This window comes from Morus notabilis, unplaced genomic scaffold (assembly GCF_000414095.1).
Source record: "Morus notabilis unplaced genomic scaffold, ASM41409v2 Scaffold1175, whole genome shotgun sequence".
Lineage (NCBI taxonomy): Eukaryota > Viridiplantae > Streptophyta > Magnoliopsida > Rosales > Moraceae > Morus > Morus notabilis.
In genome coordinates, this window is record NW_010365976.1 from 268,581 (window position 1) to 291,265 (window position 22,685).

Consider the following 22,685-nt stretch of genomic DNA (forward strand, 5'->3'; position numbering starts at 1 on the left):
ACAGTTATTTTGCGGGAGATAGTTCCTACTTGCTGAGCGAAAGCTCATTATAGAATGTTTATACTGTAGGTAAGCAACCGGCATATAATGCCTGATGGAACAGATATGTTAAGGTTTGAATATTTTCATTAAGAAAGCAATTTCGTATTTTATGTTTATAATAAGACCTTTTAAAAAAAAAATGTTCCGTAAATTTTAAGAAATTTCAGTAAGTACAAGTTAAAAAGTTAGTTACAGTGGCGGCCTCAAAGGAGGGGCGCTACAGAATATGCTGTTTTCGTATTATTAAAACCACATAATACTAACGAGATGTTTAACTATAATAAAGAGTACTAAAATGATAATATGACTTTAATTATTTTGAAGACAAGAGCCAAACAAAATAATATTTTTAGGCTCTGTTCATTTTATCGATTCGAGTTTTATTATAGTAAAAAACTCCTAAAAACAGTTACATCTAACTTTTTTATTACAGTAAAAAGCTCTCATATAAAATCACATATCAACTCAAATTAAAAATTTTAATCAGTGAATAAAACGGCCTTAATAATACGTGTATACATAGGCTGACACACATACAAGAAAGGTAATTCACATTTTTTAATTTACCGGCCACCAAAGAGAAGCGACTCGGCAACAGACGATGAGGCGTGCGAGAAGGCCGTGTTCATGGAAGACGGATAGCACATGGCGAAATCGTTAAACCCTTCTCCCTTAGCAAACGTCAAACCACCTGCGCAGAGGCCCAATGTGGACAAGTCCGGCATTGTAATGTCCCTCCCCAAGTACTGCACCACATGCCTCATGCTCGGCCTCACCGCCGGTTCTGAATGCGAACATAGCAGCCCCAACTTCATCACCAGCTCCACCTCCTCCTCCACAAAATCCGTCCCCAAATTTGGATCTTTCGCCTCCGTAATACTCCCTCTACTCCAACAAGAAAACACATAATCCACCAATATCACGTCCTCTGCTGAACTCCGGCCTTCTACCGCTGGCAACTTTGAGGAGGAACGCCCCGAAGGCGAAGACATCAGTGCTCGTCGTCGCCTTTCCAGTTTTAGTATGTTCTAGCGCTAGACATCCTACGGTTCCAACGATGTGCGTGGTTTGAGGATCGGTCCCGTGATCGTATAGCCTCGCCAAACCGAAATCCCCTAATCGGCCGTTCAACTCTCCATCGAGAAGCACATTACTCGCCTTGACGTCGCGATGAACGATGACTTGTTCCCACTCTTCGTGGAGGTAGAAAAGGCCGGCGGCGACGCCTTTTATGACTTGGAATCTCTGACTCCAATTGAGTGTCGTTTTTGGTTGGTCGTAAAGGTACTTGTCTAAGCTCCCATTAGGCATGTAATCATAGACTAATAGAAGTTCCCCTTTTCGGCGACAATAGCCTAAAAGGCGTACTAGATTCCTGTGTCGCAGCCGGCCCATACTAGCGATTTCGGCGACGAACTCTTTCATCCCTTGTCTTGATTCATGAGAAACTTTCTTCACAGCAATCTCTGTTTTTGTTGTGGGTAACACTGACACTCCCAAATCCTCCTCTCCCCAAAAGCTCTTTTTCCTTGAACCCCTTCGTAGCAATATACAAGTGCTTGTATTTGTACCTTTGAGGCCCATATTCAAGTTCCCAATCTTCCACCAATTCAGCAAACTTTCTCTTCCGTTTAATGAAATAAACCACACCCAAAATTCCGACGCCGGCAAATGATAGACAAATCGCCGGCAATCCAATTGTCAAGAGCTTCGATGTTGGCTTCGGTTTTATCCGGGGTAGCTTCGGAAGCTCGGAGATGTCAAGGTCTTCAACTTGACCGTTGAGGTTAAAGCTCCAACCAAGTATGTAATGAGAAGTAAGGACAGAGCCAGTGGAGGAGGAAAAACCAACGTACATGGTTTCTTCAATTACTGAAGAAAGATCTTTAGTCAAAGACAAAAGTGGTTTTTGGGGTTTATTTTCAACATTTGTTGGAGACAAACTCGCATTAATTTGCTTTCTGGAACCATCGTAATCTATCCAAACTTTCATTGGTTGGCCACTTATTAGAGTCAAGTTTTTGAACTCACCATTTTTGTCATTATAATACCCTGCCGGAGCAGGTTTCTCTGACTTCAATCCGTTTATGTCGATTCCAACATGGTTGTAGTTGATGTCTTCGAACTCGCTGCTTTTGATCGTGTCGAACTCGACGGCAAAGACATGGTTGGTGGCGTTGCCGTTGTTGGAGACGTTGAATAGGCCGAGGTATTGGCCAGGAAGAGCTCCCGGGAGGCCTCTCGTCGGAGAGATCACGAAAGCAATGCCATGGGCACTCAACGTGGCATATTCGGATCGTATGGCGAAGACAAAGGTTGTGGAGAAGGAGGAAACGGCGCCGGCTGGGGAGCTCTTGAAGGTCACCGGGTTGGGAAAGAAGGCGTGGCCTATTTGCTGCTTTGTGTCGTTCGTGAGGCGCAAGAGGCCTGTGGCGGTGACCTTTGCAATGCCGTCGAGGGCTAGGTCGGCGGGTTTGAATCCATTGAAGGTGAAGTTGAGATCTTTGGATGAAGATGGCGTTGAGATTTGGAGTAGAAGCAAAGGAATTAGGAGCTTGGAGAACATGGCTAGGCCGTATAGAGTTTTTTCTTCTGCTATGAATACTCTATTTTTTAATGTTGATCTACATTGGTTTTTAATGTAAGCTAACACGTGTTCGTGTTTGACTTCTATGAGAAATTAAACATATATGGTCACATATAATGTTATAGGTTTAATACCTGTCTGCAATTCTATATCTAAGAGGTCTTAATTCCAAATACCTCATTTTTCATCGGAAAAAATTTTATAATTTTTATAATGGTTATTTTTATAATTTTCTCAAAAATTTAAATTATGATTCAAATCTTTATAACAAACGGGCTAACTGTGTATGCTACTCTTTGTGAATGATGATCTTTTCTAAACAACACGTGGATAAATTTTTATGTCATTCAAAAAAATTATGACCACTAATTTCTCTGACTGAACCACTAATTTTTATGTCTTTCAGAAAATGACCTTGACCCTGGTGGGGGGCTTTTCTAATTTCGAAATAACAAGTAGAGAAATTTGCACTTACAGCTTGCAAGGGTCATATTTAGTAGTTAGGTCCACTGTAAAAGACGAAAGAAGGTCAAATTTTTCCATGTTTTAGGTAATTGTCGTAGTCACAGACGTGATATAAATGGAGAAGCCGATAAAAAGAAAGCTCGTTCATTTTACCGATTTGAGTTTAGAATTTGAGTTTTGTTATAGTAAAAAACTCTCAGAAACAGTCACATCTAACTTTTTTGCTACAATAAAAAGCTCTCACATAAAATCACAACTCAACTCGAATTATAAACTCGAATCAACGAAGTGAACGGGTCTTAATTTATTCACTTGCGAATTGTACATTTACTGCTTTCAGAAAAAATTGTACATTTAACGAATATATGTATTTTTTTTTTAAGAAAATGATAACATACCTCCCATTCCTTTTATATTACTAATACAGACGCTTGCATCCGTTGAATTAAAATTGATCGTTCATGATGATATGATCCTATAGAGATAAAAATATAACTGATTGCACCAAATCAAATTTATTTAACCAAAAAAATAAAAATTAAAAGAAAAAAAGTAGAGATCCGATCTCCTCTGTTGCCTTCAGTGAGACGTCGTCGGCGACCCAAATCTGAAAGCTTCAGATCTCAGTGAGTGGGGTTGCCTGGGCAATGGTCTCGACTCACTCGTGGATCGCTCCGTCGCGACTATAGCCGATGGAGAAGTCGCGATTCTGGAGTTTGAGGCTGTCACCGTTGGTGGGGAAAGAAAGCTCGTGTTCAGATCTTGTCTGTGGAGAAGGACATAGCACGGCGGAGGAGGAAGACGGAGGTCGTGATTTCGTCACGGCCCATTGCATTTGAGGTTGCTATCCCGTCGCGACGAAGGTAACAATTTCGTCGCGACTTGTGCCAAGCGAGGTCCGTCGCGTAGGAGGTCACGATTCCATCGCAAGTTAAGGCCCTCGTCGCGAGCTCCTCTACCCCTTCTGGCGGGGATCTGTAGGAATTTTTAGCCTTTTTCTTTCTTTTTTTTTATCATCAGATTTTGTTATCGAATATACTGGTATCTAATTTTATTTCCATGAATCCTTGATCTACAACAGCACACTTCTAGTTAGGCGGTTTCTAAAAAATTAATATATATAACAATATCCGTACGATCCGGTACGGTAGTCATAGTAGTCTTTTTTTTGCCTATTTTTGCTAATTAAAGATGTACGGAATACGCTAATTAAAGATTTTTTTTGCGTTTTTCTAATCATGTTGTTCTATGCCTATCTGGTTCGGCTAATTTTCATTAGTTAATTGATCTATGGACTTTAAAAAATACATATTTTATTTATTTTATTGATTTAAATTTTTAATTTTAATTTTATTATAGATAAATTTTTTTATAAAATATCACATTTAATTATTTTTATTATAATTTAAATTTTAAATCGCTAAATGATAGTTAATTGATCTGCCGAAAGAGACCCACACCGAGATTCACTTTATTGAAACTAAAACATTAAATTTGAAGGATGTTGTAATTTAAAAAAAATAGTGGTTATTACTAATTTATTATTATTTTTTCTTGTTTTCATGAAAAACTCAAACTACGAAATATATTATTATAATTATCCCTAATCAAAATTATGATGACTAATTTCTCTTTCAGTCGAGGATATTATAGAAAATGACCTTCACGGCTGATGGGGGCTTTGATGGGCTACAAGTAACCATGGGCGAAGTTTTTTTGATATTGTTTATGGAAATGATAAGGTTATTATGAAATAGAAAATAATGCATAATTAGAAAATAAAAATGCATACTCTGAAAGAATATCTTTTGTGAACGTTTGGTTCATAGATTCAAAATCATGATTCAGAATCATTCTCAATTTACGCGTGTTTTTTTTAAAAAAAAAACATTTTAACGAGCCACAAATTATAATTCAAATCATAACACGAATTTTCGTACTAAGATTTCTGATAATTACATTCACATGCGAAAGTCTTAACTAGTCCAACCTATTATCATATATGACAATAAATAAAGACAGATAGATGGTCTGCATGTAAGCCTTCACCAACAGATAGATGGTCTGACCAAAGACTTTACTTAATTTTTTATGTAAATATTTACGAATGAAAAATAAAAAATTATTATTAATTCTTTTTTTCTCACACAACACAAAAACTCCCTATTTTTCAATATTCTTTTTGCATTTTAACTGCTTTGGTTTCATCCACAAAAGCACTTCTAGTTTGACACTTGTCCTTGATGTACTCGGTAATGTTGGTCCAATTAATATTGTTAAGTGTGAGATTTTTAGCGTGCGAAAAAGAAATACTTGTAGGTTCTGTTCTAAATTGTTGTTAGATCAAATATCAATTTCTATCAATTTTGCATATATTCTTTTATTCTCATATGTTTTTGACCAAGTATAGAATTCAAAACCATGTTAGGGAGACTTTTGGTAAAAGAATTCATACCATAATTTGAATTATAGTTCATGATTCGCTATAGTATTTTCTCTCACAAAAAATACACGTAAATCAAAAATAGTTCTAATCTATGAATTAAAAGTCTCTGTGTCAAATCTATAGTATAAATTTGATAGTTTTAATTATGCTACAGTATTTTTCTCTCATAAAAAATTTAAATTTTAAAATTCATAATCAAAAACCCTGATTTAAACTATTTCTTGAACTCATATACCAAACGGGTCGGGTCGACCCTACCATCTTCTGACTAGATCTTAGTAAGACAACTTTGTACGACTATGCTAAATTAACTTTCATACCACAAATAAGGTTGCAAGATTAAATTATCATAAATATGTACGGATAGTTGCTCAGGTCCAAAGATTTTCCCCCATCAGCTTTCACTTGGCTCTGCCCAAATAAATAAATAAACAAACAAACACATGAATTGGGAGATTAGGAATTTTACGAGTCTGATTAAGAAGTCGGGATTCCTACCGTTAAAGGACTAAAGGAAGTAAACTTGGTCCAGTGCCTAATATCATCCTCTGGTCTGCCAAGATATCACAAACTAGTCAGAAGTAGAAAACAGATTTGTTCGTGCTTCTGATTTTTGAATAGCTATCTAGTGAATGGCAATGGCATCATAAAAGCAGTACTTGATAGTATCATCAATAATTACAAATAAAGAAAAGATAGAATCTGCAATTTAAACAGGATTTGAGCTACCTAAAAAGTATAATGAACTGAGAAAAAAAAAAATACAAAACGAAAGGAAACATACGTTGCTTCCCATTTGCCAGTGAAGAAAGTATAATTCTTGGTATCAACAATTTCTCCTTCCCAAAAGGTTACTACCTGACAGATGTTAGAATGGAAAAGGTAATGCTTTATGAGGACTTCAAAAAAAAAAAAAAAAAAAAAAAACAGAGGGGGGGAAATAAAACTACAAAAACTGGGATCTATGTTTTTTTTTTTACAATAATATCAAAAACGATATTCTTACGTCAAAGGATGTCATTGAACATAAAGAAACGCAAAAGAGGAAAATAAAAGCAACAAACACTTCTAAGTTACATTATCATCTGAAGGTTTTGAGAAGAAAATAATTCAATTCTTCTTATTGAATAATATGTGAATTACATGAATAAAATTGGATTGCTTGTATCCTTGTAATCCTAACTAACTTGATGAAAATAACAAATCTAGAACCTATAATATCTGAATCCTAAGTCTAGGAATAAGATTTTTTATTGAACAAAAAATAGAACTAAATCCTAACTCCCTAACTTTCCGACACTCCCCCTCAAGTTGGTGCGTAGATATCGATCAAACCCAACTTGCTGACAAGAACCTCGAAGTTAGGTTTGAACAAGCCTTTTGTACGAATGTCTGCCATTTGCTACGATGTTGAAACGAATGGTATGCAAATGATTCCTGCTTCAAGCTTCTCCTTGATAAAATGTCTATCGATCTCGACATGCTTGGTTTGGTCGTGTTGGACTGGATTATGAACTATGCTTATTGCCGCTTTATTGTCACAGTACAGTTTCATCGGTGTATTCACAAGCTTCTGTAATTTTGCAAGAACCAGTTGTAACCATAATAATTCACAAACCCCGTTGGCCATGGCTCTGTATTATGCTTCAGCACTGTTTCGAGACACAACTTTATGGTTCTTGCTTCTCCATGTAACCAAATTACCCCACACATAAGTAGAGTATCAGGTTGTTGATCTTCGATCAGTTACAGAACCTGCCCAATCTTGCATTGGTGTAGACTTCAATATTTCGTTGTGGATTTTTTTTTTTTTTTTGTTGGAAGAATAAGCCTTTTTCATGAGAACCCTTTAAATACCTCAAAATTCGATAGACGGCCTCTAGATGTTCTTTGTACATGAAGTCGTTTGTGACAATAAAGTTGCAATAAGTATCGCTCATAATCCTGTACAACATGACAGGACCAAATACGTTGAGATAGATCGGCATTTTATAAATGAAAAGCTTGCGTCTTGCGAGATTTGTCTGCCTTTTGTCCCAACGACTCAACAAATAGCAAATATTGACCAAAGAACTTCTGAGAGAGCTAACTTCGAACATCTAATTAGCAAGTTAGGCATAATTGATATCTATACTCCAACTTGAGGAGTGTCGGAGTGTTAGTTAGGATTGGGGGAAAAATCGGATTAGATTTAATTGTTTCATTAATCAGTTTGAATTTAGAATTCTAGATAAGATCTTCTAGTTGTTTCTGATTTTGTAATTTTTGATTTCATACGTAGATAGGATTTGATTTTCGTTCCTAGATTTATATAGTTAAACATCTCTGCCTATTAATATGTAATTTCTGATTGAATGAATAAGATCTGAAAAATGCTTTTGTCCCCTCAAACTTACACTATAGTATCTAAATCCTAAGTTCTAGGAATCAGATTTTTTATTGAACAAAAGATAGAACTAAATCCAAACTAACTCCCTAACTTTCCGACACCATCAAATTACAATCTTACCAAAAACTCTGTAAATATGTGACGTTTGCAACAGGTTAAGAAATGGTAAGTAAAGCTTTGAAATTTTAGGAATTGAAGTGGTTAAATTGATTTCTGACGCATCATCTTATAATGGTAAACTGCAATTCGGGACAGCTGACACGTGTACGTGCAAATCAATGCAGTATAAAGCCATGAAATAGATGTCACAATACCTACTCATAACTAATATTGTGAGGAGATATCCTCAAAAGAAAAGCAGCTGCTTTGCTCTTTAAGATGTATATAACCCTTACAGCGGCCTCTTTAATAAACTGCATGCCTAGAAGAGTTTTGAAATTTACGATACCATTAAAAATTTCCCAAAATTATTCTCCTGAGTCACGGATTTTATCAAATATTCTCGAAAATTTTTGGATGCATAACCTTTGTTCACATCCACAGTCATAATAAGGGTAAACTTGACCCAAGAGCAAAAAAATGTGTTTTTATCGGATATTCCCCAACTCAGAAAGGTTATAAATGTTTTAAACCGATTTCAAAAAAAAAAAGACTTTTGTACCTATGGACGTAACTTTTTTTGAATCAAATCCCTTTTTGGTAATACTCATCTTCAGGGGGAGACGAATGTGGAAGATTCGGAGAATGTGGAAGATTCGGTGAATATGGAAGATTCGGTGTTTCTAAAATAATATTCAAATTTTGATAAAAAAATCAAATTTAAATTCAAATCTTGATTTGATGCTTCGAAAATCGAATTTTGTACTTCCTGCAATTCCGGAAGCAGATGAAATGGTTTTAGCTGAAAAACAAGTTGTTGAACCTGAGATTTCCTCATCACCTGAATCTGGGGCACCTGAGATCCTCCCTGTTGAATCCGAACCATCTGCTGAACATAAGACGGTCAGAAAAGAAATGCCTGGCAAAGTTGGAACTGAATCGAATCTTTATTCCAAGACAATTGACTGAACGCAATAATGCCTAATATAGAGGGTAGAAAAATAGAAACTGATGGAAAACAAGGAGCAAAGAAAATGACTGAATGTATACTCAAGAGAGTACTTGAAACAAAAGAGAGACCAAAACTTTGGGGCAAGGTCGTGATTCCAACGCAAAGCTATGTCTGAATTCCACATAGAGGTCAAGTAAAAATTCTTCCATTTCAGATCCTTCCTAAGTCGAGTCTAGTAATCTTCCTATTGCTTGTCGAAAAGGAGTCAGGTCTTGTACTAAACATCCCTTGTCAAACTTTCTTATGAACGTTTGTCACCATCATATCGTGCATTTGTCCCTCATCTTTCAAGTATAGAAATCCAGAGAAGTGTGCAGGAAGCTCTAAACAATCGTAAATGGAAGGAAGCTGTATTTGAGGAGATGAATGCCCTTAGGAACAAACATACTTGGGAAGTCACAGATTTACCAAAGGGATAGAGCATTGTTGGATGCAAGTGGGTTTTTTTCTGTAAAGTATGGCTTGGTGGGACAGTACAAAGCTCGACTAGTAGCGAAGGGCTACACTCAGACATATGGCATTGACTACTATCAGACTTTCGTGCCAGTTGTGAAGCTGAACACAGTGAAAGTTCTACAACCCATTGCCACCAACTTGGACTGGCCTCTACACAAGATGGATGTAAGGAACGCCTTCCTTAATGGAGATCTGGAAGAGGAAGTTTATATGGATGCCCCCCCTCAAGTTTGAAAAGTTTGACAGATTCCCCCGATCCGTGAAGAAATACGAGTGTACTCAAGCTCAAACTGATCATACTTTGTTCCTCAAATTTTTTGGAAAAGGAGAGGTGATAGTTTTGATAGTCTATGTAGATGACATTATCCTTACAAGACATAATTCACTAGAGATAAGAGCGATTGAAGCACCACTTAGCACAAGAGATCGAAATCAAGGATATGGGTCCAATTAAATATTTTCTTAGAATGGAAGTAGCTTGTTCCAAGGAGGCATAGTCATATCCCAAAGAAAGTACATTCTTGAACTCCTTATGAAACCACAATGAGTAAGTAACAACCTTCTGATACGCCTATGGATCCAAATCAAAAGCTCAGGGAAAAAACTGATGGTGTGCTAGTTGATACAACCCGGTACCAACAGCTAGCAAGCAAGTTGATATATCTCTCACATACTCGACCAAATATCGCATTTGCACTCACCATGAGAAGAACATCTTGAGGCAGTCTATAGGATCATGAGGTACCTAAAAGCTACCCCATGAAAAGGACTCATTTTCAAGAAACACTAGGAACGTAGCACGAAGTAGCGCCGACGCCGAGTTCCGAGCAATGGCACATGGCATCTGTGAAGCTCTTTGGTTAAGTAAAGTTCTAGAAGAATTAAGGAGGACAACTCATCGTCCCACGAAGTCGTCTATGACAATAAAGCTGCAATAATTATCGCTCATAATCCTGTACAACATGACAGGACCAAACACGTTGAGATAGATCGGCATTTTATAAAGGAAAAGCTCGAGTCTGGTGAGATTTGTCTACCTTTTGTCCCAACGACTCAACAAACAGTAGATATGTTGACCAAAGGACTTCTGAGAGAGCTAACTACGAACATCTAATCAGCAAGTTAGGCACGATTGATATCTCTGCTCCAACTTAAGGAGAAGTGTCGGAGTGTAAGTTAGGATTGGGGAAAAAATCAGATTAGATTTAATTGTTTCATTAATTAGTTTAAATTTATAATTCTAGATAAGATCTTCTAGTTGTTTCTGATTTCATATGTAGATAGGATTTGATTTTCGTTCCTAGATTTAAGGGGTTATAGTTAAAAATCTCTGCCTATTAATATGTAATTTCTGATTAAATGAAATAAGATCCCGAAAATACTTTTTTCCCCTCAAACCTACACTATAGTATATGACTCCTAAGTTCTAGGAATCAGATTTCTTATTGAACAAAAGATAGAACTAAATCCTAACTAACTCCCTAACTTTCCAACCTCATCAAATTACAATCTTACCAAAAACTCTATAAAAATGTGACGTTTGCAACAGGTTAAGAAATGGTACGTAAAGCTTTGAAATTTTAGGAATTGAAGTGGTTAAATTGATTTCTGATGCATCATCTAATAATGGTAAACTGCAATTCTGGAGTGCTGACACGTGTACATGCAAATCAATGCAGTATAAAGCCATGAAATAGATGTCACAGTACCTACTCATAACTAATATTGTGAAGAGATATCCTCAAAAGAAAAGCAGCTGCTTTGCTCTTTAAGATGTATATATCCATTTTTCTTTTCCTTTTTTTTTTGGAAAAAATGTATATATCCCGTTTGTTTGTTTTTTTTTAAAAAGGGAGTCACCATTTCATTAATAATCCTAAATAGTTCCACAAGCAGGAAACAAGGAAGGACAAAGAGGCTACTCAGACAGGTTAAGTGGTTGACATATGAAGAGCAGAGATTTCTTACTGGTGTATCTGCCATGGGAACGTTAAGAGCTTCCATGGTACCACAAAGATAACCGTGTTCGAGGTCGCGTCCTTGTATACAGACATTTACCCTCCATGCTTCATCTTTTTGCAGACCCGAAACATTCTGAGTACCAGAGAAGGTCTGTAAAATAATTAGACCACTGAGATCAACAGAAGCTTTTTATCTTTCCGAATCTTCATTTACATGCATTGATGCACAAACTTTACATGACAACAATAATGTATAATGAATATCAAATAAGAACAAAAACAAAGAGAAGAGAACAGGGCTCGCCTCTCCACCTCAAAACAAAGAAGCGATATTCTCGAGTGACGATTCTTACCCTTAAACAAGCTGTTGCAGCCAATGTACTAAATAGTAAGACTGACATTTTGTTTTAAAACTGATATTCAATATCACGGTTACCAAATAAAAGCTTCAAAGTATCTAACAATGTAAAGAACGAAATTGTCACATCTCCATCTTTCATGTACTAGCAACATACAATTTGATGTTCATAAAACTGTGGTCAAAGACAGGGGTAATAAACCGCATATATAAAAATTAAGGAGTATAACTTTAGCCACATGCCAAGAACATCGTTGCTTTAATTAATGACAGCAAGACTCAACGATTTTAGCTAGCAAATGGAGTACTAATCCATGCGGCCTTAGGACTTTCATACTATGCTAAGCGGCCGAACTCACGAAAACTCAAGCTACAAACTTAAACAAACGAGTGAACGAGAAGGAAAGGGAGAATGAAAGAAATTTGAATATTAATGGATAACCTAGACATTTTAGCCAAAAAAAAAAAAAAAAGTATGGATCGCCCAAATAAATATTACTTGTAGTTATCTCAATGCGCAGCCTCTTTTTTCTCCAAATTCTTGATTCTTCATAAAGATTTTTCACTTTGTTTTAATTTTGTGGCACTCCTCAAACATAGAAAAGTCAAATTGGTATACACAAGAAATCTTCAATTTCAGAACATTCGACTAACATGTGTCTTATGTTAATGATACACAATGCTTTATCGCGATTCGTGCAGCTTCTTTTTTGTCCAAATTCTTGATTGTTTGCAAATGTTTTCACTGTTTGCAAATCTCCAATTGCAAAACACTGGATAATTCACAATGCTATATTGTGATTCATGGATAAAATCAAGATCAAAAGCAGTAAACTATCAAGCGTAAACTCTTTTATGTCATCAACAATTAAGCAACTAACCATAAGAGTATATGCAGACCTTATATAAATCAACATCACTAGCAACTACAAGCACAAGATTTTGACAATACCCACATACAAAATTAAGTAAAGAAGATAGTAGAGATAAAAAATTTACCTGTCCAACACTCAAAAGGGTACAAGCCTGGGGTGACGTATGTTCAGAATTTGCACCTTCTGAGATGTAAAATACCAAATTTAGCAACATAATAATAACATTCAAAAGGAATTATAATGGATTAAATTAAACACGAAAAAAAATTGAATCATGATCTGGTTATTTCAGTAAAATTAGGTGAGAAAACAAAATGAAATTTCGAGAAAATGGCAAAAGAGATAAACAATCTCGTATTCGCTAACTAGTGGAGAAAAGAGAAAACAGAAATAAGCCCAAGTAGAAAGGGTGATTGGGAAAAGGGTTTTGATTGTTAAGGCGAATAGTTATGGAATTGGAAAGAGAGGAGGTTACCAGAAACCTGAGAAGGTGCAGAGCTCTCCACAACTCTCACCGGCATTTCTTTCTGGCGATAATCCTATTGATTCCCACAAACAGTGTTTAAGGGGAATCTTATTGGAGGACGAGAATTTGGTTAAAATAACCAAGTGAAAAAATAAAATTAGGAAAATGATTTTTTTAATTTTAATTTTATTTATTTCTCCTCCCGCCGGTCTCCTTCCGCCGGAATCAATGGCAGCTCCTCCCGCCGGAATCAATGGCAGCACTCCATTTCTCTCTCTTCTTTTCTTTCTCTATCCCTAAAAGGCCGAGACCCACCTCCAGAATCACGCTGAGAATGGCCCTGGCGACGACGCCGGCGAGGTTCATGGCTTTGAATCGCGACGTCGAGGCTCGAGAAGGTCGAGAACGTGGCGGTTCGGATCGAGCTGAGCAATGGATCCATGGGTGGGGTGAAGTTCTGATTTTTTTTTTTCGTTTTTCTTTCTACTCAGAAAGTCATTTTGTAAATAAAAATTTTTGAAAAGTTATTTTACTAATAAAACTTTCCTATTGAGTTATTTTTACAAAGGCCTCTTGGAGGATATATATCTTTTGAGGTTAATTACGAAAATTTTCTCATCCGATGTTACTCTTAAATAATAAAATATTAATAAAAAACCTTATTTTATTAAATTTTTAACGAAAATTAATATTAAATTTATGTATTTTTGTAACTATATGATTTAAAATTAAAATTAATTTAAATTTAAACTTTTAAATATGAAACACTTATTATTAATTAAATATAAGAAACATTTTATGATTTTTTTGGTATGATAAAAAAATTATGAAGTTTTTTTAATATTTTTTACGATAAAAATAACCAAATGAAAAATAAGAAATTTTTATTTTTTACAACTATCATAGATGCAACACTTATAAAAGCTATTAGATTTCTTAACAGATGGGTCATTTTATTAATGTTTTATTGTTTAAGAAAAATAAATGTTAAGTTTTAAAGATTTAAGGACAAAGTATTATAAGTAGTATAATTTAAAGAGAATTTTTATAATTAATCATATCTTTTAAGAATGTTTATCTTTTTATACCTTATATATACTAATAAAAAATGCTCGAGGTATAGAGGAAGAAAAAAACTAAAAGGGAAAACGATTTAAAGCAAAACGTAGAGGGAAAAAACCTAAAATTCAAAAAAAGAAAATCCCAAAAAATTTAAAAAAATTTCGCTTGAGCAAGGGGAAAGAAATCTTTTACGAAACGTTTACATATACCTCTCGTGTACGAAATATTTTGCAAATATCAATGGAGAAACTTATTTTCCCTTAGTAATGTAGTAAGAAATAGGGAAAGCAACAAAAAAGGATAAAAAAAGAGAGAAAAAAAATGAAGGTCGAAAGAATAAAGAAGAATGAAGGACAAGAAAAACAAAAACAAAAAAAATAGGCCTGGGACGAATCATTTCGTCAATAGTAGAAGAGGGTTTTAAAAAAACACTTAGACAGGGATATATATAAAAATAAATTATTTTAATGAAGAATTATAGAGAAAAATAATTTGAAAAAAGGAAAAAAAATAAAAATGTATAATAGGGTAAAAAAGGATAAACATGAAAATGGTGATAAAAAAAAGAAAGGAAAAAAGAAATAATAAAGAAATAAAACACAAAAAGAAAAGGAAAGTTTAAAAAGAGGGGAGGAGAATCCGAAAAATGGATTCTTCTTTACTATGTGTAGCTAAAAGAATTAAGATTTATTCATAAAATATATATTGATTTTTAATCTCATTAAATAAGTACCATCACATTACATTAAATATACAAATTCATACGTTTAATCAGTCAACACTCTACTTTAACCTTTAAAATGTCTAAAATACCCTTTAAAAGCAAAATAGAAATGCTGAAGAAAGTCTAATCTAAATGAAATTTAAAAAAAAAAAAAAAAAAAAAAAAAACGAACAAAATGAACACAAAGAAGAATGCTAAAACAAAATTTTCGGCAAAAAAAGGGACGACCCCTTTGATTCTTTGACGATCTCACCAACATGTTTGATGATCTCGTGTCATCTTCGGTCCCTTCCGACTTCCCTCCCCAAGCCCCTAGGAAATTTTGACAATCACTAACATTGATAGCGTAGTAGATTTTGAGAGCAGCACCAACTTTGAAGGCGAGAACGATCATGTTATCATTATCAAGGAGAGGTTGGTCTAACTTTTAGGCTAGAAGGCGCAAGCATATTTGGTTAAGGTTGGGCTCCTTTTTATTCTTTTGGTGTTTTCTGTAAATTTCTTGTTTTGTTGATGAAGCCGATTCGATTTTAGTAAAGTCAGTTTCTTAGTTATTCAAGTTGGTTTTAGGCCCCGTTTGGTTTATGAATTTAAACTCATTATTTTGATTTTTTTTTACAGTGTTTTTTCTCACAAAAAATTTGAATTTAAAAAGTTGTCATCAATGAATTATCTCACAAAATTTAAATGTAAAATCAAAACTACTGATTTAAACACATGAAGCAAACAGACCCTTAATCTCCATAGTGTTGCGTTAATTCATGGGGTCACATGTATGATTTCATAGCGAATACATCTCGCTATACTTTACTGGTGTTTGATTGCTGATAAATGTGGGGTGTGGATAATTAGTAATGGAAAATTTGGATAATTTTGGTTGGTTTTTTTTCCTTAAAAAAAGAAAGAAAAAAAAGGTCCCTGGTGGTGTTCAAGTTTTTTTTTTTCTTTTTCCAAACCGTCTCTTCTTTTGTGTTTTTAGTAATTGTTATTTCTAATTTTTATTATTTCTTTCTTTTAAGGGTGATTTGGGCATTTTGAGTCAAAATTAGAAGTTTTAGTGAGAAAATGTATTAATTTGTGTATTAAATGTATGACGTTTTATATTTGATGTAATTAAAATTTGAAGGTATATTTTTTGAATAACTCTAAACTACAGGATATAAAAAGGTAAATAATCTTATTTTATCTATAAGTGAAAACTGTCGTTTTCAGTTAGATTAATTTTTTACTTATCAGATTTATGCATATTAGTATCAAAAATTTACAGCTCGACCCAGGATGAATGCTCTAAATCACAGGATTAAAAACAAACCTAATATTTAAGACACAATTCTTACGAGTGGAACAAAATAGTTTTCTCCGCCATAAATGCACCCTTAATTTAATTCCACATTTATTCTTATGTGTTTGTTAAGGGCGGTTCTATTTACACCCATTTTTATTCTCTTCACTCCCCTTGTAATTACACGCATAATTTTTAAATAATTAAATTTATTTTTTACACACTCTTGTATTTTAAAATTACCCTTAATTATTTTTATAAAATTATTAAGAGTGATTCTATTCACACTCTCTCTTTATTCTCTACACCCCCTCTAACTACAAACCACTCACATAACTTAATATTTTACTATAACATCATTATTTATTTATCACTGTCTATTTTAAGTTCAAAAATAATAATTAAAAAAGTAATTAAAAAGGCAAAAACGAAAAAGAACATATGGACACACGCAGCAAAATATACAATTGACATATGATCAAACCAAATTGCAAAAGTGCAAATGAGCATAAGCAACAAAGAAAACAAGGAAGAAGAAAAAAAAATATTGAATCGACTTTGTAATAAATAAAAAAAAAGGTAAAATAGTAATTAAGTTTAAAAAATGAAATAATTAGCAAATGAATATAAACATAAAAGAAAAAAAAAGTCATGAATTTCATAACATTTTAGAATAGTTATTGAAGTTGAAAATTAGGGTTTTGGATATTAGGATTTTCATGAAATAAATCATAAAAAATTAGGATTTTCATGAAAAAAAAATCATGAAAATTTAACATAACTTCATATAACTTTTTGGAATAGTCATTAAAAGTTGAAAATTAGGGTTTTGACATAAATTTTAAAATAGAAATAATTTATAATTTGGGAATATGACGTGCATTTGGGTTGTGAGGAGAGGAAAAAAAAAAACTCTATCATTAGTTTCCTTTTTTATGTATAATTTAATTTTTATTTAATTGTCAGGTGTCATTAGATCAAGAGGTCTTAGGCACTTAAGATTTTTTTTAATAAACCAAAGCTAAACAAAACCAAGGGAAAAAAAAAAGAACCAGTGGGTTTGGAAGATCATGGAGCATAATCTAGTATGGGACAGGATCAATCTGACAAGTGAAAATACGACTAGTCATTTGTGGATGACAATGGCGTAAGATTATGTCTTGCGTTGGATCAATTTGACATGGCAAAATTTGAATTATTTTAATAGATTTATTTTATTAAAATTTTTAAGTTTTTATCTAATTCTAATTCTTAAATACGACTAGTCATCTGTGGATGACAATGACGTAAGATTATGTCTTGCGTTGGATCAATTTCACATGGTAAAATTTAGATTTTTTAATAGATTTATTTTATTGAAATTTTTAAGTTTTTATCTAAATCTAATTCTTAGTTATTAATATTTCAAAAATAGTATTTTTATATTGATTGTTAAGGTTATTTATGTTATTTTTTATAATTTAACAAGTTAATGGGCTTTTTTTAGTTCTTTTGAAAACTTAAGGGATAATATTTAAGAGATATTTAGGCACCATACCCTAGTTTTTAAGGTTAGGTTGACTTTTATTATGGGTACTAAAATTATTACAAAATATACCACAGTGACATGATTTAAATTTTGTGTAGTGAACAAAAGTTTGCTTATACTTTTTTGTATTTGATTCGATATCATTAGATTTTGTGAGAATTTGTGGTTTTTCAAGTATATATTTATGGTTTTTATAGATTTTTTAATTTTTAAATAGTTTTGATTGTAGCATTGTTTACAATAATTTATGTCTACTAACATATGTCAATCTAAACTTAAAACTTGTGGTGTTCCTATAAAGGCAAACATGAGATTTGTAGACGTTTGGTTCGCGGATTCAGAACCATGATTCAGAATCATTCTTGGTTTACGTGCATTTTTTGTGAGATAAAACACTGTAGCGAGTCACGAGTCATAACACAAATTCTCGTACCAAACACTTAGTTAAAACTCAAGAATTTTTTTTGGATTTTTTTCGTTCCATTTTCATATAACACTTATTATTTTTTTAGTGGTCATTGAAATGTCCTTCCCCCTCGTTGTACATTTAGCAAAATTGTTTTTTCTCGCACGGTGTCATTTTTTTTTTTTTATATTTGAAAGTAAATTGTTGTTTTTTTAAGCATTTTTTAATAAATGATCTAAATTTTGTTAAATTAGAAAAAAGAAAAATATATCATATATGGAAATGGTTAATCAATAATGTATTGATTTGTAGTTTATCACTTATTAACCAATCTCAACTAATGATTAAATAATTTAAATCAATAATTTACTAATTTATTCGTGATAAACTATTGATAAATCAGTGATAAACCATTGGTATATAATTAATTAACTAATGTAAAAAATCAATTTATCTAAAATAAAGTTCGGCCATTCACCTAAACAAAATTAATTACTAAACGTGTCGCTGCCGACCATTATAAACGTTACCAAACGTGTTTTTTGTTTTTTATTTGTAAAATAAAAGCAAAAGGTAGTTATTGTTTTTTGTTTGAAACACAAAAGCAAAAAGTAATTTCCGGTTAGCAGGGAATGAAATTGAGCAGTTTGCGTTGGTTCAAACAAAAAAAAAAAGAAAAACTTGGTGGAACCAAACCAAGTAAAATGTTGATAATTACAAACGTATTTTGTAATTTCAAACCCAAAAGTAAAAGAAAAACGTATTTTGTTGATAATTACATTATTCGATGAATTGAAAATGATGAAACTGAATTCGTCTACTTTTTTCGTCACAACACTTCTTCTTCTTCTTCTTCTTCTTCTTCTTCTTCCGTTTTTTTTTTTTTTTTTAACAAACATATGTATAATAATGCACAGATTAACTTTATAAATGTTACTCACTCCGTTCATTTCATTGATTTAAGTTTATAATTCGAGTTTTGCTACAGTAAAAAGTTCTCAGAAACAGTCATATCTAATTTTTTTACTATAGTACAAAATTCTCACATAAAATCACATCTCAACTTGAATTAAAAAGTCGAATCAGCGAATTAAACGGGCCCTTAAACTATGTATCCTAGTTGGATACGTTTTTTGAATTTTTCAAAGAGTTCATTTCACGTATAATGTAAAGTCATTTAAAACAATCTTGTATTAACTTATTAGTTTCATAAATGCCTCTTAGATATTATTTATTCTGTTTCAACTTGCCGTGATATTATAAAAAATTGGAGGATATATTTATATAAAAATAATAGCTTAGAGGACAAATTGTCTTCAAATCAATAGCTCAACCAGTAATATTAGGAATTGCAAGAGCAACAATTGGCCATTTTCAAATTTTAGTATCATGTTGAATTAAGATATATAATTTGTGGGTGTCGATCGAATTACTCCATATTGCATCAATGATAAAAAAAAAAAGCATTTTACCAATTAGTTGGTTAAATAAAAGAGCCAAAATCCTTTTTTAAGATATAAAATCATTTTGATACCATTTATTATGGCAAAACATGTTAGTAGTACTCTGTATTTTAAATAATATTAAAACAGTACAAATTTTTAAAGAAATGTTATTTTAGTATTTTAAAACTGATTTTTAGGACGCACAATGTTCAAAATATTATTTTTATTAATTAAATAGAAACTAATAACCTCAAAAATATTTTCCAAAAACAAGTTAACTTATTCAAATTTTTTAATTTTTAAATACAATCGTATTTTTAGAATTTTTTTTAAAAATAATTAGTTTGTCATTAGTTAGTGAGAATGGTAGAATGGATATTTTACATCTCAAAAATCGGTCTCATAATATTGAAAGATTATTCTTTTAAATGTGAATATACCGTTTTCGTATTATTAAAACCACATAATACTAACGAGATGTTTAACTATAATAAAGAGTACTAAAATAATAATATGACTTTAATTATTTTGAAGACAAGAGCCAAATAAAAGAATATTTTTAGGCTCTGTTCATTTCACCGATTCGAGTTTTACTATAGTAAAAAACTCTCATAAATAGTCACATTTAACTTTTTTGTTACAGTAAAACGTTCCCACATAAAGTCACATCTCAACTCGAATTAAAAATTTAAATCGGCGAACAAAACGGACCCTTAATAATATGTGTATACATAGGCTAATACACATATAAGAAAAGTAATTCACATTTTTTAATTTACTGGCCACTAGAGAGAAGTGACTTGGCAACGGACGATGAGGCGTGCAAGAAGGCTGTGTTCATCGAAGACGGATAGGGCATGGCAAAATCGGTAAACCCTTCTCCCATAGCAAATGTCAAACCACCTGCGCAGAGTCCCAACGTGGACAAGTCTGGAATTGCAACGTCCTTCTCCAAGTACTGCACCACCTGCCTCATGCTCGGCCTCACCGCCGGTTCCGAATGCGAACACAGCAGCCCCAACTTCATCACCACCTCCACCTCCTCCTCCACAAAATCCGTCCCAAAATTCGGATCTTTCGCCTCCGTTATACTCCCTCTACTCCAACAAGAAAAAACATAATCCACCAATATCACGTCCTCTACTGAACTCCGTCCTTCTATCGGCCTTCTACCACTGGCGACTTCGAGGATGAACGCCCCGAAGGCGAAGACATCAGTGCTCGTCGTCGCCTTTCCGGTTCTAGTATGTTCTGGCGCGAGATATCCGACAGTTCCGGCGACATGCGTGGTTTGAGGATCAGTCCCGTGATCGTATAGCCTCGCCAAACCGAAATCCCCTAATCTGCCGTTCAATTCTCCGTCAAGAAGCACATTACTCGCCTTGACGTCGCGATGAACGACGACTTGTTCCCACTCTTCGTGGAGGTAGAAAAGGCCGGCGGCGACGCCTTTTATGACTCGGAATCTCTGGCTCCAATTGAGTGTGGTTTTTGGTTGGTCGTAGAGGTACTTGTCTAAACTCCCATTAGGCATGTAATCATAAACTAATAGAAGTTCCCCTTTTCGGCGACAATAGCCTAAAAGGGGGACTAGATTCCGGTGTCGCAGCCGGCCCATACTAGCGATTTCGGCGACGAATTCTCTCATCCCTTGTCTTGATTCATGAGAAACTTTCTTCACAGCAATCTCTGTTTTTGTTGTGGGTAACACTCCTTTGTAGACTCTCCCAAATCCTCCACTCCCCAAAAACTCTTTTTCCTTGAACCCCTTCGTAGCAATATACAAGTGTTTGTATTTGTACCTTTGAGGCCCATATTCAAGTTCCCAATCTTCCACCAATTCAGCAAACTTTCTCTTCCTTTTAATGAAATAAACCACACCCAAAATTCCGACCCCGGAAAATGATAGACAAATCGCCGGCAATCCAATTGTCAAGAGCTTCGATTTTGGCTTCGGTTTTATCCGAGGTAGCTTCGGAAGCTCGGAGATGTCAAGGTCTTCAACTTGACCGTTGAGCTTAAAGCTCCAACCAAGTATGTAATGAGAAGTAGGGACAGAGCCAGTGGAGGAGGAAAAACCAACGTACATGGTTTCGTCAATTACTGAAGAAAGATCTTTAGTCAAAGACAAAAGTGGTTTTTGGGGTTTATTTTCAACATTTGTTGGAGACAAACTCACATTAATTTGCTTTCCGAAACCATCGTAATCTATCCAAACTTTCATTGGTTGGCCACTAATTAGAGTCATGTTTTTGAACTCACCATTTTTGTCATTATAATACCATGCCGGAGCAGATTTCTCGGACTTCAATCCGTTTAGGTCGATTCCAACATGGTTGTAGTTGATGTCTTCGAACTCGCTGTTTTTGATCGTGTCGAACTCGACGGCAAAGACATGGTTGGTGGCGTTGCCGTTGTTGGAGACGCTGAATAGGCCGAGGTATTGGCCAGGAAGAGCTCCCGGGAGGCCTCTCGTCGGAGAGATCACGAAAGCAAAGCCATGGCCACTCAACGTGGCATATTCGGATCGGATGGCGAAGACAAAGGTTGTGGAGAAGGAGGAAACGGCGCCGGCTGGGGAGCTCTTGAAGGTCACCGGGTTGGGAAAGAAGGCGTGGCCTTTTTGCTGCTTTGTGGCGTTCGTGAGGCGCAAGAGGCCTGTGGCGGTGTCCTCTGCAATGCCGTCGAGGGCTAGGTCGGCGGGTTTGAATCCATTGAAGGTGAAGTTGAGATCTTTGGATGAAGATGGCGTTGAGATTTGGAGTAGAAGCAAAGGAATTAGGAGCTTGGAGAACATGGCTAGGCCGTATAGAGTTTTTTATGATTACTCTATTTTGTAATGATGATCTACTTTGGTTTTTAAAATAAGCTAACACGTGTTAGTGTTTGACTTCTAAGAGAAATTAAACATATATACTCTATAACTATCTTATAATGTGGTCACATGTTATAGGTTTAATACCTGTCTGCAATTCAATATCTAAGAAGTCTCAATTCCAAATTCCTCATTTTTCATAGGAAAAAAATTTGAGGTCGAGACCTTAATTAATAATCTTAAAAAATAATCCCCCATCCCTCTAAG

At 34.2% G+C, this 22,685-nt stretch overlaps 2 protein-coding genes and 1 pseudogene across 3 annotated transcripts; all 3 read right to left on the reverse strand.

Moving 5' to 3' along the window:
* Positions 1–605: 605 nt before the first annotated feature.
* Positions 606–2,623, reverse strand: LOC21392804 (annotated as a pseudogene).
* Positions 2,624–5,705: 3,082 nt separating this feature from the next.
* Positions 5,706–13,251, reverse strand: LOC21392805 (glucose-induced degradation protein 4 homolog). Of its 2 annotated transcripts, none has more exons than XM_024172820.1 (6): positions 13,166–13,251; positions 12,815–12,870; positions 11,465–11,608; positions 6,325–6,398; positions 6,039–6,093; positions 5,706–5,951 (listed from the first exon to the last, which is right to left on the reverse strand). In XM_024172820.1, the coding sequence occupies exons 1-6, from the start codon at positions 13,209–13,211 to the stop codon at positions 5,880–5,882; spliced, it is 447 nt and encodes a 148-aa protein (XP_024028588.1). In that variant the 5' UTR covers positions 13,212–13,251; the 3' UTR covers positions 5,706–5,879. The 2 variants fall into 2 exon arrangements, with proteins under 2 accessions (XP_024028588.1, XP_024028587.1); XM_024172819.1 differs by having other exon boundaries at positions 5,710–5,951; positions 12,815–12,873.
* A 7,127-nt stretch (positions 13,252–20,378) lies between these two features.
* Positions 20,379–22,400, reverse strand: LOC21392806 (L-type lectin-domain containing receptor kinase IV.1). Its single transcript, XM_010109037.1, has one exon. The coding sequence runs from the start codon at positions 22,398–22,400 to the stop codon at positions 20,379–20,381; it is 2,022 nt and encodes a 673-aa protein (XP_010107339.1).
* Between the last annotated feature and the right edge of the window lie 285 nt (positions 22,401–22,685).